Raw genomic sequence first — 26,358 nt, forward strand, 5'->3', positions numbered from 1 at the left:
GGTATCTAGTCAAAGAGTTGGGAGATACCCTCCAGGGTGCAACAGATGCTGCTGTCTCGGAAAAAGTTACAGCGCAGCTCAACACCCTTACGTCTATTGTGAACTCGTCCATGAGGCTGATATCCTATGCAGCCGAAGGATCGAGTAGGGCAGCGGCTTCAGCGATTGCTCTTCGTAGGCAATCCTGGATGCGCTTATGTTCGTTTGCGGAAGCCTTCAAGTCTTCCTTTACTAACGCCCCATTTGATGGAGCCACACTTTTTGGCCCTAAAGTAAAGGAGACCCTTACCCGGTGTGAACAGGAGGGAAAGACTCTGTCTGCTGTCGGAGTCCGTTTTTCCACCCCTTCCAGACCGTACCCCAAAGGGCAACGTGGTGGGAAAATGTGGTTCCGAAAACCCCAAAGATCTTTTCCAGACACACAGGGTGATGCCCCCTCTAGAGGCAGAGGGGGGGGCAGAGGTGGAAGACGCCGCCCTGGCGGCAGAGGGGGTCCGCAAAACCAAGGTGACAGGGATAACCTCCCTGGCAAACCTTTTCAGCACTCCTGAGAGGAGGCCCGACTGTCCTGCTCTGGAGGCAGTCGGGGGTCGCTTAGCTTTATACCCTCAGGCCTGGCAAAACCTTTCTTCAGACAATTGGGTAAAAGCGTTGTTACCAGAGGTTACAAAATCCCATTTCTATCCAACCCCATTCCAAAGAGAAAACTCCCAGATGTACCACCCCATCTGCGAGAGCCAGCAGCTACAGAAATTTCAAAGCTGCTAGAAAAAAGAGTCATCCAACCAGTCCCAGCGGACCAAATAGGATTCGGAACTTACTCAAGGTTCTTTTAGTTCCAAAGAAAACAGGGGACTGGAGGCCAATTCTGGACCTAAGTCATCTCAACACCTTTGTCAAGAAGGAAAAGTTCCGAATGGTCACGCTTCAATCGATCCTTCCATTCTTACGGAAGGACGACTGGATGTGCTCAATAGATCTGAAGGACGCATACTACCACATTAAGATGGCCAGGGCGTCCAGAGATCATTTGCGCTTCCGGCTGGGAGCCAGTCACTATCAGTTTCGAGCCCTGCCCTTTGGCCTGACCACAGCCCCCAGGGTCTTCACCAAATGCATGGCAGTGGTAGCGTCTCATCTGAGGCGCCTAGGATTCCAGGTGTTTCCGTATCTGGACGACTGGCTCCTGTCTGCCACCACCAGGCATCAACTGATTCAAGCCAGGGATTACTCCCTACAACTTTGTACACACCTTGGCATTTCAGTAAATTTCGAAAAATCTTTGCTACAGCCATCACAGCATATCTTATTTATAGGAGCGGAATTGGATACGCGTCAGTTAATTCTAAAACTTCCGACAGAAAGAATATTAGCACTTCAGTTCAACATTTCCCTTCTGCTGTCGTCCAGAAAATCCCCAGCAAAATTGTTCTGAAAGTTTTGGGTCTCATGGCAGCTTCTCTCATAGCAATACCACTGGGAAGACTGCACATGAGAGTGCTACAATGGCTTCTATTTGCACAATGGTCATTCCAACATCTTCCACTGACTCACGAAATTCTGATAACGAAAACATGCAAATCACACCTAATGTGGTGGTTACAGACTTGCAACCTATCCGGCGGAAGACCATTTGTGCTACCCACACCGTCAGCGACGATAATCACGGACGCTTCCCTGATAGGGTGGGGGGGCATCTTTCAGGGACAGACAGTCCAAGGCGAATGGACCAATCTAGAGTACAATCTGCACATCAATGTTCTGGAGTTGAGGGCAGTGTTTTGGCGTTGCAACACTTTGCTCCCCTTCTTCCTCCAGGGACCATTGCAGTTCAGACAGACAACATGTCCGTAGTCTGGGACATAATCAAGCAAGAGGGAACCAGGTCCTACCAACTATGCAGAGAGGCCATGAGAATTTGGCAATGGGCAGAGTCCACCGGTCGCTTTCTGATCGCAACGCACATCCCGGGGTCATCCAACGTCATAGCCGACAGGCTGAGCAGGGCAATATTATTGCCTCACGAGTGGTCCCTCAAACAGTCAGTTGCGGAACAGATTTTTCGCAAATGGGGCCAGCCTACCTGCGATCTGTTTGCGTCTCCAATGAACGCCAAATGCAGGAGCTACTTTGCCCTATTACCCCCTCCAGGGGAAGTCCCAAGGGACGCTGGTGCACGATTGGCCCCCGGGTCTCCTTTATGCCTTTCCTCCATTTCCCCTGATTGCAAAGTTTCTGCAGAAAGCAAACAACCTTCAGAGGACTATAATTCTCATTGCTCCATTCTGGCCTCGTCAAATTTGGTTCCCCTTTCTCTTGCAGCACCGCGTTCGGGGACCTTGGATGCTGGACCCAGAGCCAGATCTACTGACTCACTCGTCAGGAGTTCCTCACCCATCCCTGGAATCTCTCCATCTGGCAGCTTGGCTGCTCCGCTTCCCTTTTTAGCCAGGTCAATTCCCTTACTTGGCGGTTCAGGATATATTGGTAGCTTCTCATAAAGTTTCTACCATAAAGACTTATACTAGTAAATGGAAGCGTTTTGTCTTTTGGGAGTCACATCAGTTGGACCCTGTTACAGCTCCGTTGAATAAGGTCTTAGAATTTCTAACCGAATTATTTCAGGAAGGAGCTTCTCCGGCTACCTTGAGAGTACAGTTAGCTGCCATTTCTAGCTATCATATAGAAGAATGTGGTGCGCCTATTATGGCTCACAGACTCTGTAAAGCCTTTTTAAAAGGTTCTTTTCATATCAGACCACCAGTCAGAAGCCCGACATCACCGTGGAATTTAAATTTACTGCTCTCTAAATTGATGCTACTACCCTTTGAACCAGCTTCAAGTTGCACTTTGAAATTTTTGTCATGGAAAACATTATTCCTAGTGGCTATTACATCGGCTAGACGGGTGTCTGAGCTGCAGGCTCTTTCGGTCAAACATCCCTATTTAATTTTTCATTCGGACAGAGTATCCCTACGCACTAATCCATCCTTTCTTCCCAAAGTTTGTTCTACTGGTAATATTAACCAGTCCATTGAATTACCCACCTTCTTTAAAGACCACTCTAATAAATTAGAGTATATGTTGCACAAACTGGACGTCCATAGACAACTCAGATTTTATTTGGATAGAACAAAAGATCACAGAAAATCTGATCAGCTATTTATAGCTTTTGCTGACAGCAGAAAGGGTCTTGCAGTTCTGAAACGAACACTTTCTAAGTGGCTAACTGATTGTATCATTTATGTTTATGAAAATTCTGATCAAACATTATCAGCAAAACCCAGAGGACATTCTACCAGATCAATTTCTACATCTTTGGCTCATGCAGCTCGTCTACCTTTAGACATCATTTGTGCGGCTGCTACTTGGGCTAAACCACATACATTTATTTCTCATTACAAAGTGGACAGGGTTTCTAGGGATAGGGCAACCTTTGGTTCCACTGTGCTCAAGAACGTTCTCCCTTGAGTTCCTCAGGATCATGGAGCTAGGGCGCTACCCATGTGTAAGAACAAAGCGAGATTGAACACTCTCACATAAAGAAGTTATGTCCTTACCATAACGTTCCATGTGGAGTGTTCATCTCGCCTTATTACACTCCCACCCTTCCCACCCTTAGGAAGAGCGTTCGATTTGGTGCCTGGTCTGGAATATTCTCCTTCTGCTGTTGCAGTGTTGGTATTACTATCATACCTTTGGTATGTTGTATATAGGTAATTATGTATATAGTTTGGCATGTATGCGTGATTGTTGCCTGGTTTGCTTGCAAACTAGATCTGAGGTAAAGGCAGAGGGGGATTGTGGGTATTAGATGTCCTCGAGCTTCTTCTCGATGCAGAGCTTGCAGTCGGCCGGCACGGAGCCGAGGATCGGCTCCGAACCCATGTGTAATAACCAAGGCGAGACGAACACTCCACATGGAACGTTATGGTAAGGACATAACTTCTTTTTTAGTGCAGTGATACTAGAATGTATGGCATGTGTTACGCAGCATATTTTGAAGCTCAAATTACTGCTGCCATCATTTGTTGGAAAGTGATTGTGTGTATTTTTTTTTCCAGTTTGACTATTTTCAAATGATGGAAGGCTCTTCAGGTGGCTACCCACTCAGCAGTTCCATTTTTGGAAATTCAAGTGCCTTAAATTTCTCTCAGGTGGAATCCACAGGCCTAACTGGAAGTTGTGGCAATTTGCAGGATCCACAACTGCTTAACAAGCAGAACCTGAACTGCTCAAACCGGCATGCAGACATCCCAAATATCATCTTAACAGGTAGGTTGCTATTGTCATAGAAGCAAACTGTTGAAAACACTATTAGTTGGAGAAGGGCAGGGAATGATGATGTTTTCTTCACATAAAGTTAGCTGTGTATGCTGGATAACTAATTTTAGTTTTGATTAAGGAAATGGAAATTATCTGAACCCTAATTTGGGGTGCTAAGTACTGTTTCTCTTTCTGTATCTGTTTGAATGAGTAAGCATTTTGAAGCAGGCAACTGTGCCCATTCAGTTCCTTGTTTTATGTTGTGTTTTATATACACTGTAGCCTTATGAAGGTTAGTCAGAGCTTCTGGAAATGTATTTGCTGTTGATTTGTTTTCTTTCATTTTGGGTGCAGAGGGGGAATGTGGACAGTAATATGTACATTTATTCTACTAGTCACTGTTGTATCCTTCATTACAAGTAGACTTGTGATCTTTCTCCCATATTACCTCCGAAGTCAGTCTTGGACTTCTAGACATCTGTTTGAAATGTAGCTGAAAATTTGAAAAACATTTTGTTTAAAAACAAATTCATCAGAATGTGTACACAATTATTTGGAGTATTTATCTGATGTCAATTTTCTTTCTATCCTCACCTGATGAGTTTGGATCCGACTTGGCCATTGCTAAAGCTTGTGGCAACTAGGAACTCCCGAGTTTCTCCATAATGCACCAACCCCAATTACCTCAAATCTCCTTTGCCGCTCCATCGAAAAGATGTGGCCTGCTATTACTCTTGAACTTCGTAGAGATAAGCGACAGTTATATCCTTTACATAGTTTATTTCTTTACTGCTGAAAATCTTTTTAATCTGAAATCTTACCGTACTTTCTGTTTCCATCTATTTAGTAATACCTTTCTATTTTTCTTCCCTCATTTGTACTTGCATACACTCTTGATATTGTTAGTATCTCTTTCTCTACCTTGGTAGTTCATCATTACTGTTGTTGGTATTTTTTCCCTCTTACTTTCTAAAAAAATAAAAATCTTTTTCTTCTGTTTAAACAGTTTTCTAAAACCTTTCAACATGTCAGAAAAGTCAGCAGGGTTTAAAAAAGGCGTAAATTCCCCACACTTTATGCATTTATTCTTTGGGCCTTCTTCACTTACAGGAAGACTCCTCCATATGCCATAGTTTCAATCCATGAGCTTTAGAGAAAAGAAAAAATAAGCTGATATTGAAAGGCCTTTTTCCCTCCTCTTTTGGAGAAGCTGTTTCTGAAGGTACTTCTTCAAAGGTTAAATCGAAGAAATCCTCTTCTCTGAGGCCTTTCTCTTCATCTTCTACCTCAGATTTTTCAGGAAAAAGATCAGCAAAAAATCTGGTCTCAACCCCGAACTGCAAGAAATCAAAATTTATGTATACCAGTTCAGCTACAGATCCGAAAGCCTCAAAATCATCTGATCCAACTGTTTCCAAACAGGATCCAACAAGTTCTAAGTTATCAGTTCCTATGCCATCGGGTCCAATATCACCCAAATTGGCATTTAAATCCTTACCTAGAGTAAGGTGATCTACCTCCCTGGACCCTTTCCTGGATAGAGTACCTTCACCTTTATTTGAGGCCCCAGATCTCCATCTACCTTTTCTGCTCATTCTTCCAGCAGCCTAACTGAAGAAGACTGGGAGAGTGGGAGAGACTACTGAGGAAGATCCTCTTGGTGCAGGGACAGATTGGAGTTCCCTCCACTCCTACCCCTCCAGATCAGGAGATCTGAATGTCTTCAACTCCCCTTTTCAAGGTTCCTCTTCTGACTACCACTGTGGCATCAGAGTTCCTGGATCCAAGTTGCCTGGCTCCATCAATTTTTGATCCGAAGTCATCCCTGAGAGATCCGGTTCCTTCGGATCCAGAGACCTTCTGGAGCCATAGTGTGCCTGTCAGATCTGAGGTGTTGCATTTGACTCTAAGATTTTTGTAGCCATCCCTGCACTGGAGAGTTCATCTCTGGCTTCCACCTCAGAGGTCTTTCTCTTGGAGCTGGAGGGAGCTACGATCCAGAAGCATGTCCTATCAGGTCCGATCTCCTCCTCTGCTCCAGGACACACGGCCTTTGAGACTGCGGTGAGGGTCTTTTCTGCTGCGGCAGTTCTTACAAAACCTCACCCGCCCTGGATCCAAAGTCTTCCACCATAATGACCCAGCACTCAGACCCTTACCATCGTGTTCCAGTGGGACAGCCAGTACAAAAACCTAAGGCTCCTGCTTAGGGAGTTGTAATTTTCTCTTCAGATCCCATCTCAGAGCATCCCACTGAGGAGGTCCACGGAAAGAGGAAGGGATAAGAGGAAGCACATTGATTTTCCTGGAGGAATCCATCACCAAGGATACAGATTTTGATGAAGGTGAACGGCCCCCATGGTCACCTCCTGAAGGTGTCTCATTTACAGACATCCTAGAAATCCTTAAACAGAGAGGTGGCTGGATGTTCAGTAAACCAACATCTCAGGAATCTGTTCTTCTGGAGTCTTTTGGTACTGGAACCCCTACCTCCTGGGTGACTCCACCCGCCAATGAGTTCATTGACATGATCTCACAGCGGGCGTGGAAGGATCCAGACACCATAAAACCCATTCCTGGGAGACAGGATAGGATAATGGCACCACCCGCAGACAGGCAGTTCTGGAGTAAGGGAGTTCCTGTTGATGTCATGGTCGTTGCGACCGCCACCAAGAAAGAACTAGCTGAAGAAAGTTCCACTGTCCATCCCCACTAGGAAGTTGCAAATGGACAGATTTAGGAAGCATGTATACATTTTATCCAAATTTGTCCAGAGGTCTCTAAACTACTTGGCACATTTTACCAGATTGCAAAGGGATTTGATCAAGGTGCTATCAAATACCCTTTTGGGTGCTGTTTCAAAGGAAGTTCAGGCCTCCGTAACTTCCCAGCTAGCTGCTACTCAGTCCATATCCAATTTTTCCTTGAGGTTGATCTCAAACGTAGCAGAGGGAACCTCAGATGCAGCGGGTTTAGGCATTTCCAAAAGGAAACATGCCTGGATGTGTGAGTTTCCAGAGCCTTTCAGGGTCTCTTTCATCAGTGCCCCTTTTGAAGGAACATCTTTATTTGGCCCCAAGGTAAAGGACACTCTATCCAGGTGTGAGAAGGATGGAAAGACCCTGTCTACAGAAGGTGGACATTTTTCGACCCCTCAATGAACCGTTTTCAGGAATCAGTGTGATGGTCAGAAAATGTAGTTCAAAAAGTCTCGGAATCCTTTCCAGGACATACCTAGAGGATGCCCCCGAGGCAGAGGAGGGACCTCAGATGGGTGCCACTGTCCACATGGCAGAAATGGCCCACAGAACCAGGTATTCAGAGATTCGTTCTTTGACATACCCTACCAGCACTCCTGAAAGGAGACCTGATTGCCCACCTCTGCAGGCAGTCGAGGGATGATTATCCCTGCATCAGAGAGCCTGGCTAGATATAACAAAAGATACTTGAGAGCAGAGGATTATTTCCAGAGGCTATATAATACCCTTTTCCTTTCCACCTCCACTTTCAAAAGAAATCCCCGATGTTCCACCCAGTCAGAGGGAACGAGCAACAATTCAAGTATGAAATCTGCTAGAAAAAAAAGAGTCATCCAAAAGGTCCCGCCATACCAGATAGAATCTGGAACTTATTCAAGGTTCTTTTTAGTGCCAAAGAAAACAGGGGACTGGAGACCAGTTCTGGATCTCAACGAACTAAACAAGTCAGTTCAAAGAACCAAGTTTTGGATGGTCATGGTTCAGTCCATTTTCCTTTTTCTGGGCAAGGACGACTGAATGTGTTCTATAGACCTTCAGGAGGTGTACTATCACATGAAGATAAACAAATGGTCCAGAAGCTGTTTACACTTTCGACTGGGGAGACAGTCATCATCAATTCAGATTACTGACCTTTGGACTCATCACAGCCCCCAAAGTGTTTACCAAGTGCATGGCAGTAGTTGCAGCTCATTTGGGACTGTAAGGATTTCGAGTATTTCCATATCTAGATGACTGGCTCATTACCACTCCAACCAGGCATCAACTCATATGTGCAAGAGACCAGGTTCTCCAGACTTAATCTCATCTGTGGATAAGTAAAAATTATGACAAATCTCATCTGCAACCAACTCAGACCTCAGAATGTATAGGAGCAATTCTCAGTAAAAACATATCCATTGCTTTCCTCCCATTACTGAGGGTTGAGACTATAAGACTTCAAGTCAAAAATATAATCTATAGCACCTCAGTTTCGGCCCGACTGGTCCTTCAGGGGCTGGGATCAATGGCAGCAGCAATAACGTTGGTACCACTAACCAAGTTTTATATGAGAATTCTGCAATGGGTGTTAGCTGCTCAATTGTCAATTCTTTATCAACCTTTGTCGTACAAGATAAAAATCACTCACATCTGCAAGAGAGATCTAAAGTTGTGGTTTCATCCAGACCAGGTTCTACAAGGTCATCCATTCATTCCCCCTCAGCCCAAGGCCATAGTGACCATGGACACTTCCCAGCTAGGGTGGGGGGCATTACATGGGGAAGACTGTCCAAGGCACCTTGTCCTGTAAGGAGGCCAAATTACATATAAATGTCCTAGAGATGAGACCAGTGCTATTAGCATTGCAGGCATTTCAAAATGTTCTCCCTTTGGGGATATTTGCAGTACAGTTGGACAATGTGTTGGTCATCTGGTACATCAACAAAAAGGGAGGAACCAAATCTTACCCATTGTGTCGAGAAGCTGTTAGATTGTGGCAGTGGGCAATCTCTTCCAACCACTTTCTTTTAGCAATTCACATTCTAGGCAAATCCAGTGTGATCGCAGACAAATTGAGCAGGTGCAGTCTTCAATCCCACAAATGGTCCCTCAGCAAAAAAATTGTGGACAAGATCTTGCATCAGTGGAGCCAGCCTTGCTGCAATCTGTTTACTCCCCCCCCCCCCCCCGAACAACAAGTGCAGCAGCTACTTTGCCCTAATTCCCCCCAGAGGGAGAATCTCCAAGGGATGCTCTACTTCTCAATTGGCCCCCTGGTCTCCTGTACACATATCCACCCATTCCTTATTTCCCAAATTCCTTCAGAAAACATCCAGGTTGAAGAGCAAAGTAATCCTATTGCTCCATATTGGCCTTGACAGATTTGGTTTCCCTTTCTTTGGCCTCACCTGATTCAATGACCTTGGTTTCTGGATCCAAGTCTGGACCTTTTGTCTTACCCAACAGACATGATACACCCAGATTTGGCAAACCTCAGACTGATTGCCTGGCTTCTTCAGTTCCATTGATAGCAAGACAACCAGTACTCTCTGCCCCTATCCGTCATATTTTGATGTCTTCCCATAAACCTTCCACTAGGAAACTATACTTCAGCAAATGGAAAAGATTTGATCTGGTGGTGTTAATCTTCGTTCATTCCGTACTGATGAGTTATCGGTTCCATCCTCGGAACTGAGCTGGACAATATCAAGCTCGTGTCAGCCAAAAACTCTCGACCCAAGGTCCTACCTAGAATGCTCTACTCCCTGTTACCTCAGATCTCGTTTGCCACGTTGCTGAACAGCCGTGTCAAGCCTCTCTCTCAGCTAAGTGTATAATTTTTGGACAGTTTATATATTGTTATTACTCTAAAATTTTCTCAAAAGTTTATTCTAATATTTTCTTACCCTATCACACACTTTAGACTCTCTCCCTTTAGTCTTTTCCCTTTATTACCCTCTTTTCTTACCTTGTGGTAATTCTCCATTACCATCATTGGTAATCCTTCTTTTTCTCTTTTTATCTTTTTATCCCTTTCTTGGGTAGCTGTTATTCTTCCTTTTGCTACTGTGCTTCTTCTCCACAACAGCTATGTCAGATAAGAAAAGTTCCGTTGGTTTTAAGCAGTGCAAGGATTGTGGCCATAAGTTACCGCTTTCCAATGACCATGACTTGTGTATACTGCCTTAATGTCTCCCACTTGACTGTAGATCCTCCATGTGGGATCTGTAAAAACTTCTCTACCAGGAGTCTCAACGAGAGGAAGAATAAGTTAATTTTGAAAGGTCTCCTCAAGTCTCTTTCCCTGCGGCTATTTCTGGGTCGGAGGGCTCACCCCTTCCTGTTAAACCCCGCAAGAAGCGTTCTTCCTCTTCTTCATCAAAGTCACTCCCTTCTTCTCCCTCTGGAGATCGTAGAGAATTGACTCACAAGAAGGTGAAATTGATTACTACTCCGGCACTGCCACCTGTGTGACCCTGTTGGCTCCAGGCTCGTCACCGCCCCAAATGAATTTGATTACAGCCATGTCTCCTTTATCGATATCAGCACTGGAGTTCCCAGTGCAGACAACTACGGTTCCGACAGTTCTGTCACAACCCCTAATGGCACCGTCAGTACAGGTTCAGTCCCCTTCGGCACCATTGGTACAGTCACCTTCAGCTCCAAGTACGACTCTTCTGTACTCAACGGCGCAGACATTTTCGGCACCAACATGTACTTCAGTGCAGTCTTTCTCGGCACCGTCCTTATTGCCAGTGCAGACACTTTCCACTATGGCACCGTACCCTTTGGGGCAGACCTTTGCCTTTACAGTGCAGACACCTTCAACTACCACGGCGCCGACATCTTCGGCGCAGACTTTTTCCACACTGTTTTCTTCGGTGCAGATTTCCTCGGCTCCAAGCTCTGCACTTATTGAACTTGCAAGGACCAAATATTCCCCTTCATTGGATCCTTTTGCAAGCAGTCAGTATAGTCCTTTCCTGGAAAGGCCAGAATCACCATCAGCCTTCTCCATGAGGTCAACCAAGAGTCTTTCTGAGCAGGATGTGTTGCGACTTGTTGACCAGTTGCTTGTGGCCAGAGGTGACTCTCAACCATCAAAGTCCACGTTCCATCATTCTCCTCCTACGACTTCTACTCAAGTCTCAAGCCTATTACTCCAACAGCAGCTTCCCTCCCTCTGACTCCAATAGTGGATCTCACTTTGGAACTAGAGTCGTCCTTGTGACCCTCCGTGCACTGGGCATCGGGCTCTTATCAGGCCAGTGGCTGTGCCATTGGGGAGGGCATTCCTGGCTCCACGCCGATTTTTTATATGGCACCTTCCAGGGATGCCCCCTCTTTGCATTTTTCTGCAAACCTCCCACTGAGGAAGCGCCCCACAAAGCATTGTGCAAGAGGAAGCACATGGACTCTACTGAGGAGTCATTGACTGAAGATATGGATTTTGATGATGGGGAAGGGTCCCCACGATCACCCTCTGATGACATCCTTGAGATCATTAGACAGAGGGGTGACTAGAAGCCCTCTAATCCTTCTTCCGAGGAATCCGTATTTCTGCATGCTTTTTGTGCCCTGCCCCCTACCTCCTGGGTCATCCCGCCTGCCGATGAGCTCATCATGCAGTGCGCATGGAAGGCTCCTGATACCATGGAAGCAATACCCAAGATGCCAGACAAGATATTATCACCCCCCCTGCGGAACACCCCCCTGGTCATGTGGTCTCCCAGTAGACGCTATGGTGTTGGCAGCTGCTACTAAGAAAGATTTGGCAGAAGAGAGCCAAACTGTCCATCCCCCCAACAAGGAGTCCCTGGCGATTGACAGATTAGGGAACCGTGTGTTTGCTTCATCGACCTTCGCTGTAAGGTCTTTGAATTATTTGGCACATTTTACCAAGCTTCAGCAAAAGCTTATCAACCTGCTCTCTGAAACCTTGGCAGGAGCTGTTTCTGATGAAGTCCGTGATAATGTGGCTTCTCAGATAGCCACCCTAGAGTCCATTTCCAACTCTTCCATGTGTGTCATTTCTCAAGCAACAGAAGGGGCGGCTAGAGCAGCAGGCGCAGGTATAGTCACTAGACGGCATGCTTGGAGGCGCCTTTGTGACTTTGCAAACTCCTTTAAGGCTTCCTTCATGAATGCCCCCATAGAGGCCGCTTCTTTGTTTGGCACTAAAGTCAAGGATACGCTGGCATGGTGTGAACAAGATGACAAGACCTTATCTGCCATTGATGTCATACACTCCACTCCTCAGCGATTCTACTCCAGAAATCAGAGGAGCGGAAAGATCTGGCACAAGAAATCACAGGGTTCTTTCCGGGATACATGTGCAGAGTTTTCCCCTAGAGGCAGAGGGGGAATCTCCAATGGAAGATGCCCCTTTCGGGGCAGAGGAGGTCCGCAAAACAGGGATTCTTTCTCTGGCCAACCTTATCAGTGCTCCTGAAGCGTTGCCTGACTGCTCACCTCTGGAAGCGGTCGGGGGTTGTTTCTCCTTGTACCCTGCTGCTTGGCAAAAGATAACCGACTCTTGGGTACAATGGATTATATCCAGAGGATATCACATCCCCTTCCATCTTTGCCCAGTCTCATCAAGAGTGTTACCCGACGTTCCGCCCAGTCAAAGGGAAACAGCAGCACACGAAATCAAAAAGCTGCTACTAAAAAAGAGTCATCCAGATGGTCCCCCCAGACCAGATAGGATCCAGATTTTACTCAAGGTTCTTTTTAGTGCCAAAAAAGACAGGAGACTGGAGACCAATTGTGGATCTCAGTACACTAAACAAATTTGTAAAAACAGAGAAATTCCGGATGGTCACGGTTCAGTCTTTCCTTCCTCTTCTGGAAGCAGACGATTGGATGTGCTCTGTAGATCTTCAAGATGCATATTACCACATAAAGATGGACAAACGCTCAAGAAGATATCTCTGCTTCTATATAGGAGCCAGTCACTACCAGTTTCGAGCCCTGTCTTTCGGTCTCTCTACAGCCCCCAGTGTGTTCACAAAATGCATGGCAGTGGTTATCGCTCACTTGCGACTTCAAGGATTCCAGGCATTTTCATATCTAGACGACTGGCTCCTTACCACCCCCACCCAGTATCTACTGGAAGAAGCCTTGCAGTATACTCTCTTAACAGCTCAAAGCCTGGGAATCACTATAAACTGGGAGAAATCCAACACAACCCCAACTCAGCCTTTGGAATTCATAGGGGTACTGTTGGACACAAAAAAATTGTACAACATCCCTTCCAGAATGCAGACTTCAGAGAATAAGACAACAAGTTCAACCCTTGCTCTGTCTGTCACCACAAATCCCCAGCTCGATCTGTACTTCAGCTGTTGGGGTCAATGGCAGCTTCAATCACCATTGTTCCCCTAGCCAGATTCCACATAAGACTTCTTCAGTGGCTACTTCTCACTCAGTGGTACCCTCTACAACATCCTTTGTCTTTTCAAATAAGTGTGACTCAGAGATGCAAACAAGATTTACTGTGGTGGATGTCTCGAAATCCCCAACAATGGGCTCGCCCTTTCACCCCCATCTACCGATAGCCATGGTGACCATGGATGCCTCCCTGATAAGGGTGAAGGAGGCTGTGTCGGGAAACTTGGTCCAAGACACCTGGTCAGAGACAGAGGCCCTTTTGCATATCAGTGTCCTGGAACTGAGGGTGGTGCTTGTAGCGTTACAAGCATTTCACTCCATCCTTCCATCAGGGACTATTGCAATACAATCAGACAACATGTCAGTGGTCTGGTACATCAACAAATAAGGGGGCCTTGAGAATATGGCAATGGGCGATAGCTCACAACCCCTTTCTGATTGCAAAGCAAATTCCTGGGAGCTCCAACTTGATAGTGGAAAAATTGAGCAGGTGCATTCTACAGCCTCATGAGTGGCCTCTCAATCCTCTGATAGCGGCAGAAATCTTTCACCGTGGGGGCCAGCCTTGCTGTGACCTATTTGCCTCCTCAGCCAACTACAAGTGCAGCAACTACTTTACCTTGATCCCCCCTTGGGGACAGTCACCAAGGGATGCTCTAGTCCACTTTTGGCCCTTTGGGCTTGTTTATGCCTATCCACCTCTTCCCCCTCATCTCTAGATTTCTAAAGAAAGCACAACGGTTGAGGAAAGTGATCCTCATTGCTCCATATTGGCCTCAACAAGTCTGGTTTCCCTTCCTCTGGCCTCACCTGCTAGATCAACCATGGATCCTCAGTCCATCACCAATGTTGATCTTCTATCCACAGGGTCTGATTCACCCCAATCTAACAACCCTGAAAATGACAGCTTGGTTTCTCCACTTCCTGTGATTGCCAGGCATGAAAACCTGTCGTCCCCTGTTCGCAATATTATTCTTGCATCTCATAAATTGTCCACCAGACTAATCTATCTTAACAAACTGAAGAGATTCTGTCTATGGGCAGCAGATAAGCAAATAGACCCCTTGTCAGCCCCGGTCTCACTAGTATTAGATTACTTATCACATCTTTTCCACGCTGGGGTGTCTGCTTCTACTGTCCGTGTACATTTAGCTGCCATCTCGAATTTGCATGTTGGTTTTCAAGATTCTTCACTTATTTCACACAGACACTGTAAGACTTTCTTGAAAGGAGTTATCCACCTAAAACCTCCCTTCAGAGAACCCGTACAACCTTGGGATTTGGCTTTGGGTTCTGCAAGCTTTAACAGCACCACCCTTTGAACCTGTGAAGATATCTCTCTTGGAAAACTTTGTTTCTGATTGCAATCACATCAGCCAGACAGTTGTCAGAACTTCAGGCCTTATGCATCAAACGTCCTTATCTTATCTTCCATAAGGATAGGGTATTACTGAGAACCAAGTCTACCTTTTTAACAAAAGTGGTGTCAGAGTGATCTGTCAACCAGTCTATTGCTCTCCCAGTGTTCTTTCCTAACCATTCTAACAAGGGAGAGTATTGCTTACACTCCTTGGATGTTTATAGACAAATACGATTTTATCTGGACAGAACAAAATCTACCCGTAAATCAGACTAACTGTTTCTGGCTTTTTCTGGTCCTAGACAGGGTCATCCTGTATCAAAAGTTACATTGGCTTCATGGTTGAGAAATTGTATCACCTTTATCTACAACAAAAACAATCTCACCTTGTCTTATAGAGTCAAAGCACATTCTACAAGATCTATGGCAACTTCAGCAGCTTTCCATGCTAAGGCTTCCCTCAATGATATTTGCTCAGCTGCAACTTGGGCTAAACCTCATACATTTATTCTTCCTTACAAATTGGACTTGGCCTCCAGAGGTAGAGCTTCCGTTGGTTCCATGGTGCTCAGGAATGTCCTTCCATGAGGGCCACTCAGGAATACAGGTAGCTGGGGACTCTGTCCCATCAGTAATGAATGAACGAAGATTAACAACATCAGATAAAGAAGTTATGTCTTACCATAACGTTCCATCTGTGGTGTTGATCTTCGTTCATTCATTACTTCCCACCCAATGTCCCCCATCCAGAGGTTCTTGGTTGATCTCATGTACTCCTTCATGGTAGGTCTGTTATGACCAGAGGTAGCCTCTACTTTTATCTATCAACTTGCAAACTCGATCTGAGGTAACAGGGAGTAGAGCATTCTGGGTAGGACCTTGGCTCGAGAGTTTTTGGCTGACGCGAGCTTGATATTTCCCGGCTCGGTTTGGAGGACGGAACCGATAACCCATCAGTAATGAATGAACAAAGATCAACAACACAGATGGAAGGTTATGGTAAGACATAACTTCTTGTTTTTTTGGGCTCAAAACATAACATTGAATCTTTTACAGCTCCCATACAAAATATATTGGATTTTTTTATCCCATCTCTTTGGTGAAGGAGCTAGTTCCTCCACAGTTAATCCAGTTAGCAGCAGTATCAAATTTTCATGTTGCGATAAATGGCTTTCTCAGTAGCATCTCATAAGTTAAGCAAAGCATTTTTAAGAGGCATACTACTCTTAAGGCCTCCCTTTAAAGATCCTACTCCTCCTTGGGACCTGTATTTAGTGCTGCAGTACCATAGTCAACCCCCATTTGAGCCTCACAGCTACCTGTGACCTTAAACATCTTTCATGTAAGACAGTTTTCTTAGTAGCCATTTCTTTGGCCAGAAGAATTTCTGAAATACAAGCATTATCCTCAGAACCCACTTACTTGATTTTTCATAGGGACAGAGTATCTTTACATACCAATTTATAATTTATTCCAAAGGTGGTGTTTTGCCTATGTTTTTCCCCAAATTTTCCAAGGAAGGTGAATATTCAGTACACTTACTGGATGTCCACAGGTAGTTGCGTTTTTATTTGAATAGGACTAAGGACATCAGGAAATTGAATCAGCTGTTTGTTTTATTTCCAGAACCCACATTGGATAAACAAGTTATCAAAGTTACTCTGTGTAAGTGGATAGCAAATTGCATTTCTTTTGTGAATGACAAATCAATAATCACTTTAACAAAAAACATTCATGCTCATTCCACCAGATCCATGGCAACTTCCTCAGTATTTCATTCCAGAATGTCCATGGATGATGATTGTGCAGCAATTACTTTGGCTACTCCCCATACATTTATTACTCAGTACAAATTAGATCTGGTCTCCAGAGGAAGAGCATCTTTTGGTTCTGTGGTGCTCAGGAATATTCTTCCTTGAGTATACCCTGGATATTAGGTAGCTGGGGACTCTGCCCCATCAATTGAGGATAGAATGAAAATTTACATCATCAGATAGAGAAGTTATGTACTCACCATAACTTTCCATCTGTGTTGTCCATTTTCATTCTTCCTTAACTCCCCTCCTACCAACCCAACCTTAAAGGACTACTACATGCTGCTTTTGTTGTTTTCTCAATTCCGAGGTCCTATTTTCCCTCATCTTTTCACTGTGTCACTCAGTCATAACACTTCTGATATCCTAATTCACGATAGTGATAATTTTTTCATTGCCCGTTCTTACAGCTCCGGTACTGTGAGCCATCTTGAAGCATGAAAAGGTCTCACAGAGCTTTAGAGAACGTACAGGCGCTCTATACATTTCCTAATAAAACCCTTTGTTTTTTTTTTTTTTTGTTTTTTTTTTCTCAATTGCTACGAAAGAACTGCCTAGGAACCGCCTCCTTGAAGTCCTATCGCCCTGTGAACGCCCTCATAAATTAAATATGCATGACATGTTTACCTAATCCTCCTGCAGCCAATAAAAACCCAATGCTGACTGACAATGGGAATTACTCTGTTCTGTGCAGTTGCTGGACGTGTCTGTTTTTTTGAGGGATAACTACCATACCTGATGATACCACACTTGTTCTTCAGTGCCAGTATTTTTCATTTTACATTAAAAAGGTATGTGCTTAATTCAGATCTCTACTGTCCTGTCTTTTTGTCCTGTAAATAAGCTATGCTCTGTACTATTAAAAAATTTAGCAGCCTAAGCCACATTTATTTAATCAACCAATGCTAAAAGCCTGAATGTAACGCTTGCATTTTATCCCAAATTGAAAATGTTGTTGTGCCTGATGTATTTGCTGAAGCAGAGCCCGCAATTTTATTATGTGAATATGCACAGCAAAATTGCTGGGGAAACAGAGTTCTTGCTAGTACATACAAGAGAAGGGTGGTTTTGATCGCCACATTTATTAGAGTGAAGGTGTGCAAGTGAAGATTGCTATTTGTAAATAATTATGTCTAGGTTAGATGCAAGCATAATTGCGAACATCCTAAACAAGCAGACTCTAAGATGGTTCACGATATAAATGCTTCACTGTCGGTTTAATTGTAAAATAAGTGAGATTTTTTCAACCAAGTGTTCCAAAAAATATGTATTTATGCATTGTCCATTTGCAGCATATATGAAAACGCAGATTGCACTAGTAATTTCTGACATACTTCATTTCTGCGTTCTTTTCTGATTTTTACAGCTGTGTTGCTTGTATGAAAAATAAATGGAAAAATTAAAAAAAAAATAAGCTAATAATAATTTGTGGTGCAAAACTCTCAACTGGTGTGATTTACTCATAATGCCATGCTTCTGTGTTACCGATGTTCTTCGCAGACCTGTTAATTAGCATGTGTCATTATTACCATGCACACAAATTTGATATTACTTTCATTATTGTTACATGTAGGTGACATTCAGAATCCATGTCTTGTGTAGTTCACAATCTTATTTGTTAAGACTCCATAACGAAAGATAAAATAGTTATGGATAAATGCCTGTAACCATAGTCAAGTTTCAAATATTGTTACTGTAGAAACTGTTTGAAACAATACGATTGGTGTCGCTATATATTTTCTTGAGAATTTCTTGCTTATATCTGTTGCTTGTAATTTTGCCCCAAAATTAAGAAATTGTGATGCAAAATTAGGGTAGTCTGAGTGTTAAGCATAGGAAGAGTTACATTGGAGTGTTCAGTTAGCTGAATGAAGATCATTTTAGGTCTCTAGCACCACATTCGTACTGTTACCCTTCTATTTTTGAATCAGCTTAAATTTTCCCCTAAATTGTTTCCAAAGCTTGCCACTGCTTTTTTACTTTATTCCTAGTGACCATGTCTTTCATTCAATGTTCTTATTAATACCTTTTCATCTGAAATGTACTTTAGGATGATTGAACTAAAGTGCTGAGCTTTAAAGGTGTTACCCACATTCTTGCTGTGGCAGTCTTGAAAATGAGCCACAAATACATTATTCATTTTTTTAATGTGCTTTATTATACTACCAAAAGTGACACTCAGTGTATCCCACTGGACATCTTTCTCTCTCCTGTTAGACTTCACTCCACTAACTAGTACTACCTTTTTCCTTCTTGTTAACCTTGTGTAAGTTTATTTATTTTTTTGTAAGTTAATAAGATTATGGTTTGTTTTGAAAGTTGCAGCAAGTGGGAATTTCCCCTTACCTCGCAGCTGGTTGTACTATAATGTAATATATATATATAGGTAGAAGTGTACAAAAGATCATGTAGCACTTGAGATAGGCTGTGCCGTGAATTAAAATATAGCAGTGTTTGTTAGGTAATTTACCTGCACCTAGTGTTTTCAGATATATCCCTTCATAATAAATACCTTCGTAGTACCCTGTGCAGTGCTGGTATGTCTTTCTTTACTGCCCAAATATGAGTCAGTATTCAACTGTCCTAGATAATTAATCCCTCATATCAGTTTTGGTCAAGTGTTAATATTATATACAAGGATTGCACTGATAATTAATTTCATACTTTCTCACTGAGCCACTGTATTTACAATACCGCAGATTAGCTTGGCAAGTAAGACTCAATGCAGGAACTCTCCCAGGTCTCAGTAGACAATTATCATTGGGTCCTATTTTCAAAGTATGAGCAGCAAAACTGTGAAGAATTTTGGTTTCACATGACTTTTAAATGCACTTTTTGTGTAGTTGTGTTAGATGAGCAGTGTATAAACCACGGCAGTTATGTAAAAGTGCATATAATCAGTTACATACTTTAGTTTCAATGTGTAAATCTTACTGGTATTTTCTATGGTATTGTAGCTACATCAGTTAAGTAATATAAGAAGTGATGTAAACTGGTTAATCAATTAGTTTAATAGACTATATGTAAAGGCTGTAATCTGGTTAATCAATTAGTTTACAAGAGTATATGTATATATGTAAGGGCTGTGAATGAATGTTTATTATTATTCTGAAGAAGTCTAAGTGGGGCCGAAAGCACTCAACAATAAATTATTACATACTGTAAATGTGTCTGGGCTGGATGTATTTGTGGGAGCTGGCACCAAAGTGCCTTGTAGGTTATTAGTCAGTACCTCAGTTTCCTACTATTTGTTTTTGATATTTAGTACAGCTATTTGTAATTTATGATCAAAACATCCCTTTCGTCGAATGTTAACATTGGCTGTATAAAATGAAATTCATAGTTACAGAAATATTCTGCAACATAATATTTTTTTATATTCTTCTAAGGTCTGAATTCAGTAAAATAGTGTACAGTAAAAGATAAAGACTACATAGCATAGGTTCATAGGTAGGTACTAGGCTATTGGCCCTAGGGTCTATATCAGCCTAGCCAGAAAGTTACCCTGGCTTTCGTCACCCAAGAAAATAATTTTCCTGTGTCCCTGTCGAGCAGATCCCCAGGGTGAGTTTCCTATTTCCCATCCAATCATCCAAGATTTTTCTTGGAGTGCTAATGAGGAGCTTTGTTTAATATAGATAGGTAGTTTGTTCCAGAGTATGGGAAGTCTCTGGGACAGGAATCTATCCCTCCAGCATGTTCTGTTTATTGTGGTGACAAGGTTTAGGTTCCTAGAGCATGTAGCTCGGAGGGATTGGGATTACTTTAAGTGGAGCATGTCCAACAGCTCTGGGTTTGACATAGCTTTTTATGTTGTGCAGAGATGGCCTCTGAGTAGGTGATATGTGACGGACTAAAGCTGGAGTTTTTTGAGACGGTCTGAGTAGGGCATCTGTTTGAGGCTGGTAATCCTCTTTGTGAGGTATTTCTGCACCCTTTCCATTTGTTGTAGATGCCTTGTGAGGTACATACCAAAAGGGGTGTTGTACTCTATAATGGGTCTAATGATTGATGAGTAGAGGGGAACAATGACCTCTTTTTTTCCTGGATGAGAAACCTTTTATGATGAGGTGTGCCACGTAGAAGGATTTCCTGACTACCGTGGTGATGTGATTATCAAAGTAGAGACTACTGTCCACCTGTGTCCCAAGGTCTCTTATCAGACTTTCATTGTTAAGTAGACTACCACCTATGTGGTAGCTCATGGGTACAGAGTTCTTTTCCAAAGGGGATGACAATGCGCTGTTTGGCATTGAGCTTGAGGCCATGACTTTTGACACCAGGCATCTGTCTCCGTGAGGCCCTTTTGTAGGATGTCCACATCATTAGGAGTTTTGATTATGGCTCCTAGTTTGCAATCATCTGCTAACTTCGTTCACCAAAGACCTTCTGTGTTAGCCAGTACTTCAGAAAAGTAGATGTTATGTAGTCCTATCTCGCCTACATTCTTACCTGTGGGTTCGGAGCCGAATATCTGCTCCGACTCGGTCTATTTTACTAGCTCAAAAGTCTCTGATTGGCTGGGCTAAGAGGGTATCCCATGGTACCCTGCTTCGTATCCCCAGATCTCGTTTGCCGCTTGTAGAGCTCTGACGTGGTCTCACTTGGCTGTGGCTAAGTACCTCTTTTGACTTATTTCTCTTGAGAAATTGGTTGCTTTATACTCAAAAGCTATTTTAATAGCTACATCTTGCTGCTGCCGCTGTGATTGTGTTTCTTGGTGTTTTTGTGGTATCCCTAACTGTTCCCACAGGCTAGGCCCGTTTTAGTTAGTGGACCTAGTCCTCCCTTAGTGAGTTGTTCGTGTGTTTGTTTCCGTATTGTTTAAGAACCGCTTTAGTTAGAGGTTCTTTAGTGTTGTCATTTGTTGCTAATAGTTTGTTTAGGGCTTTGCTCAGTCTGTGTAGTACTGTTTGCAGTGAACGTTGTGGGCTTTCCCGCCCGTTTTGGAAGTTCGTTAATTGTAGTGAACGTTTTGGAAGTTTGTTAACTGTTTCTCTACAGTTGTAGATAATGTCTAAGGATCAGAAGGAACGTAATCCTTCTGGCTTTAAAAGTGTTCGAAATGCAGATATAAAATGTCCATCACAGATGGACACTCTGTATGTGTCTACTGCCTTGGAGCCATCCATTTACAGGAGTCATGTAGTTTTTGCCACGCCTTCAGTCCTCGGGTGCTCCAAGAGAGGAAAAACAAATTGATTTTAAAGGGACTGCTTAAACCGTCTTTTGAGGAAGCTATAGATTTGGCTTCCAGCTCTCAGTCGAAATCTAAAGCCTCCAAGTCCAAGAAAAGGTCTCTGGCTCCATCTGCATCTTCGGAGCCTCCAGAGAAGATTACTATACTGGACTCTGCTTCCTCGGCTCCACTGTCCTCGGAGCCACAGGAGGTATCGGTGTTAAGTGAATCGGCGTCCGCTCCGATCATTCTCGAGCCCATTCGGAGCCGGTCACCTAGTGTGAGGCATGGTTCACCAAATAAGAGATCCCAATCCCCGTCCATCTCCTCCAAATCTTCCAGGCTTTCTGATTTGGATGTAGGATAGGGTAGTGCAGAGGCTCCTACAGTTGCCAGTGCTGGCTAAATTGTTTCCGGAGCCAGTTCCTATGGCTGTTTCGATGATTCCTCCAACGAGCACATCCTTGTTGTTGGAGCCGGTATGTTCCGCTCCGAGTGATGTTCTTGCGCAGGCTCCAATACCCCCCTTGGGTTTATCGGTGCTGACCTCAGCTCCGACCATGTCGGTCCCTCCCACAGGTTTCGAGACTCGGGTCTCCTCGGTCGGGCCCGAAGAGGATACTTCGGGACATCTTTTGGTTCAGAGTCTCCCACTCGGTGCATTGGCTCGGGGGGTCCCGGTCGTGGCCTTGGAGGTCGGTTGGTCCTCGGACTCTGGGGGGAACCTGCCTTCAAGGCCATGCGGAGCTCGCTGGCCAGATCGTCAGCTACATCACTTGGGTCAGTCATTCCATCCCCTACCATTCCGGCGAGAGCTTCTGACACTCACCTGTCATTGGACAGTAGAGCGCCAGACCCTAAGGACACCCCCACGAGTGGTCCCCCACTTTCTGAAGGTCTGTCAGAGCCAGTGCCTGAGGAACCTCCCAGAAAGAAGTTGTGCAAGAGGAAGCACATAGACTCCCAGGACGAGTCTCTCACTTCTGATACTGACCTCGAGGAATCGGAATGATCCCCCAAGTCTTCCTCTGATGATGTTTCCTTTTCCGATATCCTGGAGATACTGAAACAAAGAGGAGACTGGCCTTCCAAAGCCCCTTCCAAGGAGGAGTCAGTATTCCTTAAGGCTTTTGGCGCTTAACCCTCTGCCTCCCGGGTGTCTCCAGCCTTCGGTGAACTTCTTGACCATATTTGTCAAAGGGTATGGGAAAAACCTGATTCTGTTGAGCCTGTACCCAGGCACCCCAACAAATTTCTCTCCGACCCTCAGGGAAAAGAGTTTCTGTCAAAGGGAGTCCCTGTAGATGCCATGGTGGCGGCAGCCACCCAGAAGGAAGTTGCAGAGTCTTCCTCATCGGTCCATCCTCCTAACAAGGAGTCTAGGACTATGGACCGGTACGGGAAGCATACCCTGTCTTCAGCCACCTTCACTTTACGGTTGCTGAATTACATGTCTCATTTCACTCTGCTCCAGAGAGATCTCCTTAAAGAACTGGGAGATACTCTTGCGGGTAACATACCTGAGGCGGTAGCTCAGACAGTTAACGCACAGGTTTCTACCCTCAACTCCATCTCAAACTCGTCCATGCGACTCATATCGTATGCGGCCGAGGGAGCGAGTAGGGCGGCCAGCTCAGGGGTAGCCCTTGGAAGGCAAGCCTGGCTGTGCCTGTGTCACTTCGCGGAGGCCTTCAAGTTTTCCTTCACTGATGCCCCTTTTGATGGTTCCTCCTTGTTTGGGACCAAAGTGAAAGACACCCTCACCAGGTGCGAGCAAGAGGGAAAGACCCTGTCTGCCGTAGGGGTCCGTTTTTCCCTTCCGTCTAGGCCTTATCCCAAGGTCCAGCGGGGGAGGGGATGTGGTTCAAGAAATCACATAGGTTTTTTCCTGCCGCACACGGTGAAAACCCCTCCAGCGGCAGGGGAGGGGTGAGTTATTCGGGAAGATGTCGCCCCAGAGGCAGAGGGGGCCCCCGCAATTCCTGAGACCACGACTCCTTCCGCGGCTCCCCATACTCTCATTCCTGAGGGTGTGCCTGACTGTGCTTATCCGGAGCCAGTCGGGGGTCGAATTTCCTTGTATCCGGAAGCCTGGGAAAGCATCACCCAGGACCGATGGGTATTAAGGATAATTTCCAGAGGTTACCTCATTCCATTCTCTTCAGTACCCCCTCCAGTAAGAAAAATCCCAGATGTTCCACCCAGTCAAAGGGATCAAGCAGCCTCAGAGATATCTCAGCTGCTAGAGAAAGGAGCCATCCAACCAGTCCCCTCAGACCAAATCAGATTAGGGACTTAAGATTCTTACTAGATCTCAGTCAACTCAACCATTAGATACACAAGTCCAAATTCCGTATGGTCGCTCTACAATCCATTCTCCCATTGTTGGGAGAGGAAGTATGGATGTGCTCCATCGACCTCAAGGATGCTTACTACCATGTCAAAATGGACAGGGCATCCAGGTGTCACCTACGCTTCCGGCTGGGAGCCAGTCACTTCCAGTTTCAAGCCCTGCCCTTTGGTCTTACCACAGCCCCCAGGGTGTTCACCAAGTGTATCGCAGCGGTGACTGCTCACTTGAGACGTCAAGGATTCCAGGTGTTTCCGTACCTGTATGACTGGCTCCTCACCGCCCCCAAAAGGCATCAACTAATTCAGACCAGGGACGCTACCATCAGTCTATGTCACCAGCTAGGCATCACAATAAACTGGAAAAAATCTGCCTTATTGCCCTTACAGCGTGTCACCTTTATAGGAGCAGAGTTGGACACCATTCAAATGCGAGCATTCTTACCACAGTAAAGGATTACAGGGTTGCAACAACAAATTCTCACACTGATGCCCCTGAGACATGCGAAGGCAAGACTGATTCTACAACTCCTAGGTACCATGGCGGCGACTATCATGTTGGTTCCTCTAGCGAGATTACACATGAGACTTCTTCAGTGGCTCCTCTTTGTCCAATGGTCTCTCCAAAGACTTCCGCTATCCCATCCAATCTTAATGACAGACAGATGCAAACAGGACCTCCGTTGGTGGCTGTGCACCAACAACTTGAACAGGGGAAAGCCCTTTGTTCCACCCATCCATGTTGCCACGGTGACCACGGATGCCTCCCAGATGGGGTGGGGGGGGGCATTATCTCGGCAGGACGGTCCAAGGCACGTGGCAGGAACACGAGATACATTTGCACATAAATGTCCTGGAGATGAGAGCAGTGCTTCTTGCGTTGCAGGCACTTCAAGAAGTTCTTCCTCTAGGGACTATTGCGATACACTCAGACAACATGTCAGTAGTGTGGTATTTCAACAAACAAGGGGGAACCCGATCTTACCCACTATGCAGAGAGGCCATGCACGTGTGGCATTGAGTAATAGCTTCCCAATGGTTTCTGGTAGCAATGCACATTCCGGGGAAGACCAGTGTAATAGCGGACAAGCTAAGCAGGGCGATCCTTATGCCCTACGAGTGATCCCTGAATCGCCTGGTTGCAGAGCGAATCTTCAGCAGATGGGGTCAACCTTGCTGCAACCTTTTTGCCAGCCCTCTCAATGTGAAATGCAGCAACTACTTCTCGCTGATCCCCCCACTGGGGGAATCGCCCAGGGACGCTCTGGCTCACAGTTGGCCCTCCGGTCTGCTTTATGCTTTCCCTTCTCTCAAGGGTGATTCAGAAAGCACAATCTTTGGGAAGCAGAATAATTCTGATTGCCTCGTCAGGTATGGTTCCCTTCCTTCAACTTTAAATTGTGGATACACCTTGGATTCTGGAACCCCTTCCAGATTTACTGACACACATGTCGGGACAGTTCCACCCCTCTCTGAGGACACTCCGGTTGACATCCTGGCTACTCCACTTCCATCGTTAGTCAGATGTCACAATTTTTCACCGGAAATAGTCCATATATTATCGTCCTCTCGTAAACCATCCACTAGAAAAATCTACTCTAGCAAATGGAGAAGGTTCTCTATCTGCACTCATTCCAGAGGCATTGATCCCTACACGGCTCCAATTGATTCGATTCTGGAGTTTTTGTCTACGCTGTTCTATCAAGGGTCCGCATCAGCCACCATCAAAGTTCAGCTGGCGGCTATATCAAACTTCCACGTGGCCAATGAGCCTAGCCTTATGGCACACAGACTATGTAAAGCATTCCTTAAAGGTACTCTATTACTTCATCCTCCAGTATCCCAACCTGTCATGCCCTGGGACCTCAATTTTGTTCTCCAAGCCCTCACTCTTCCACCATTCGAGCCTGCAGCTACCTGCGAGTTAAAATTCTTGTCATGGAAAACAGCGTTTTTAACAGCAGTCACTTCAGCAAGGTGAGTGTCTGAGATTCAAGCCCTCTCCATCAACCCCCCATATTTCATCTTCCATAAAGATAGAGTCTCTCTTAGACCTAACCCATCATTCCTTTCCCAAAGTGGCTTCTGTGTCTAATATGAATAAGTCTATTGAGCTGCCAGTTTTCTTCCCCAATTTTTCTAACAAGGCAGAATTCAGATTTCACCAATTTGGATGTACATAGACAGTTACACTTCTATCTACACCGGATGAAAGATATCCGGAAATCTGACCAACTCTTTGTCTCCTTTTCGGAGAAC

General features: G+C 44.8%; 1 protein-coding gene across 1 annotated transcript in view; it reads left to right on the plus strand.

Annotated features, from left to right (window-relative positions):
* The window catches only part of CRTC2 (CREB regulated transcription coactivator 2), a 2,800,764-nt gene that overhangs the window by 2,501,080 nt on the left and 273,326 nt on the right, over window positions 1–26,358 (plus strand). Inside the window, exon 13 of the mRNA XM_044079735.1 lies at window positions 4,065–4,275. Within this exon, the coding sequence (XP_043935670.1) occupies window positions 4,065–4,275 (211 nt within the window). The remainder of the gene's footprint in view (window positions 1–4,064; window positions 4,276–26,358) is intronic.

Source organism: Protopterus annectens, chromosome 8.part0, assembly GCF_019279795.1.
Source record: "Protopterus annectens isolate FY-2018-M chromosome 8.part0, PAN1.0, whole genome shotgun sequence".
Classification (NCBI taxonomy): Eukaryota; Metazoa; Chordata; order Ceratodontiformes; family Protopteridae; genus Protopterus; species Protopterus annectens.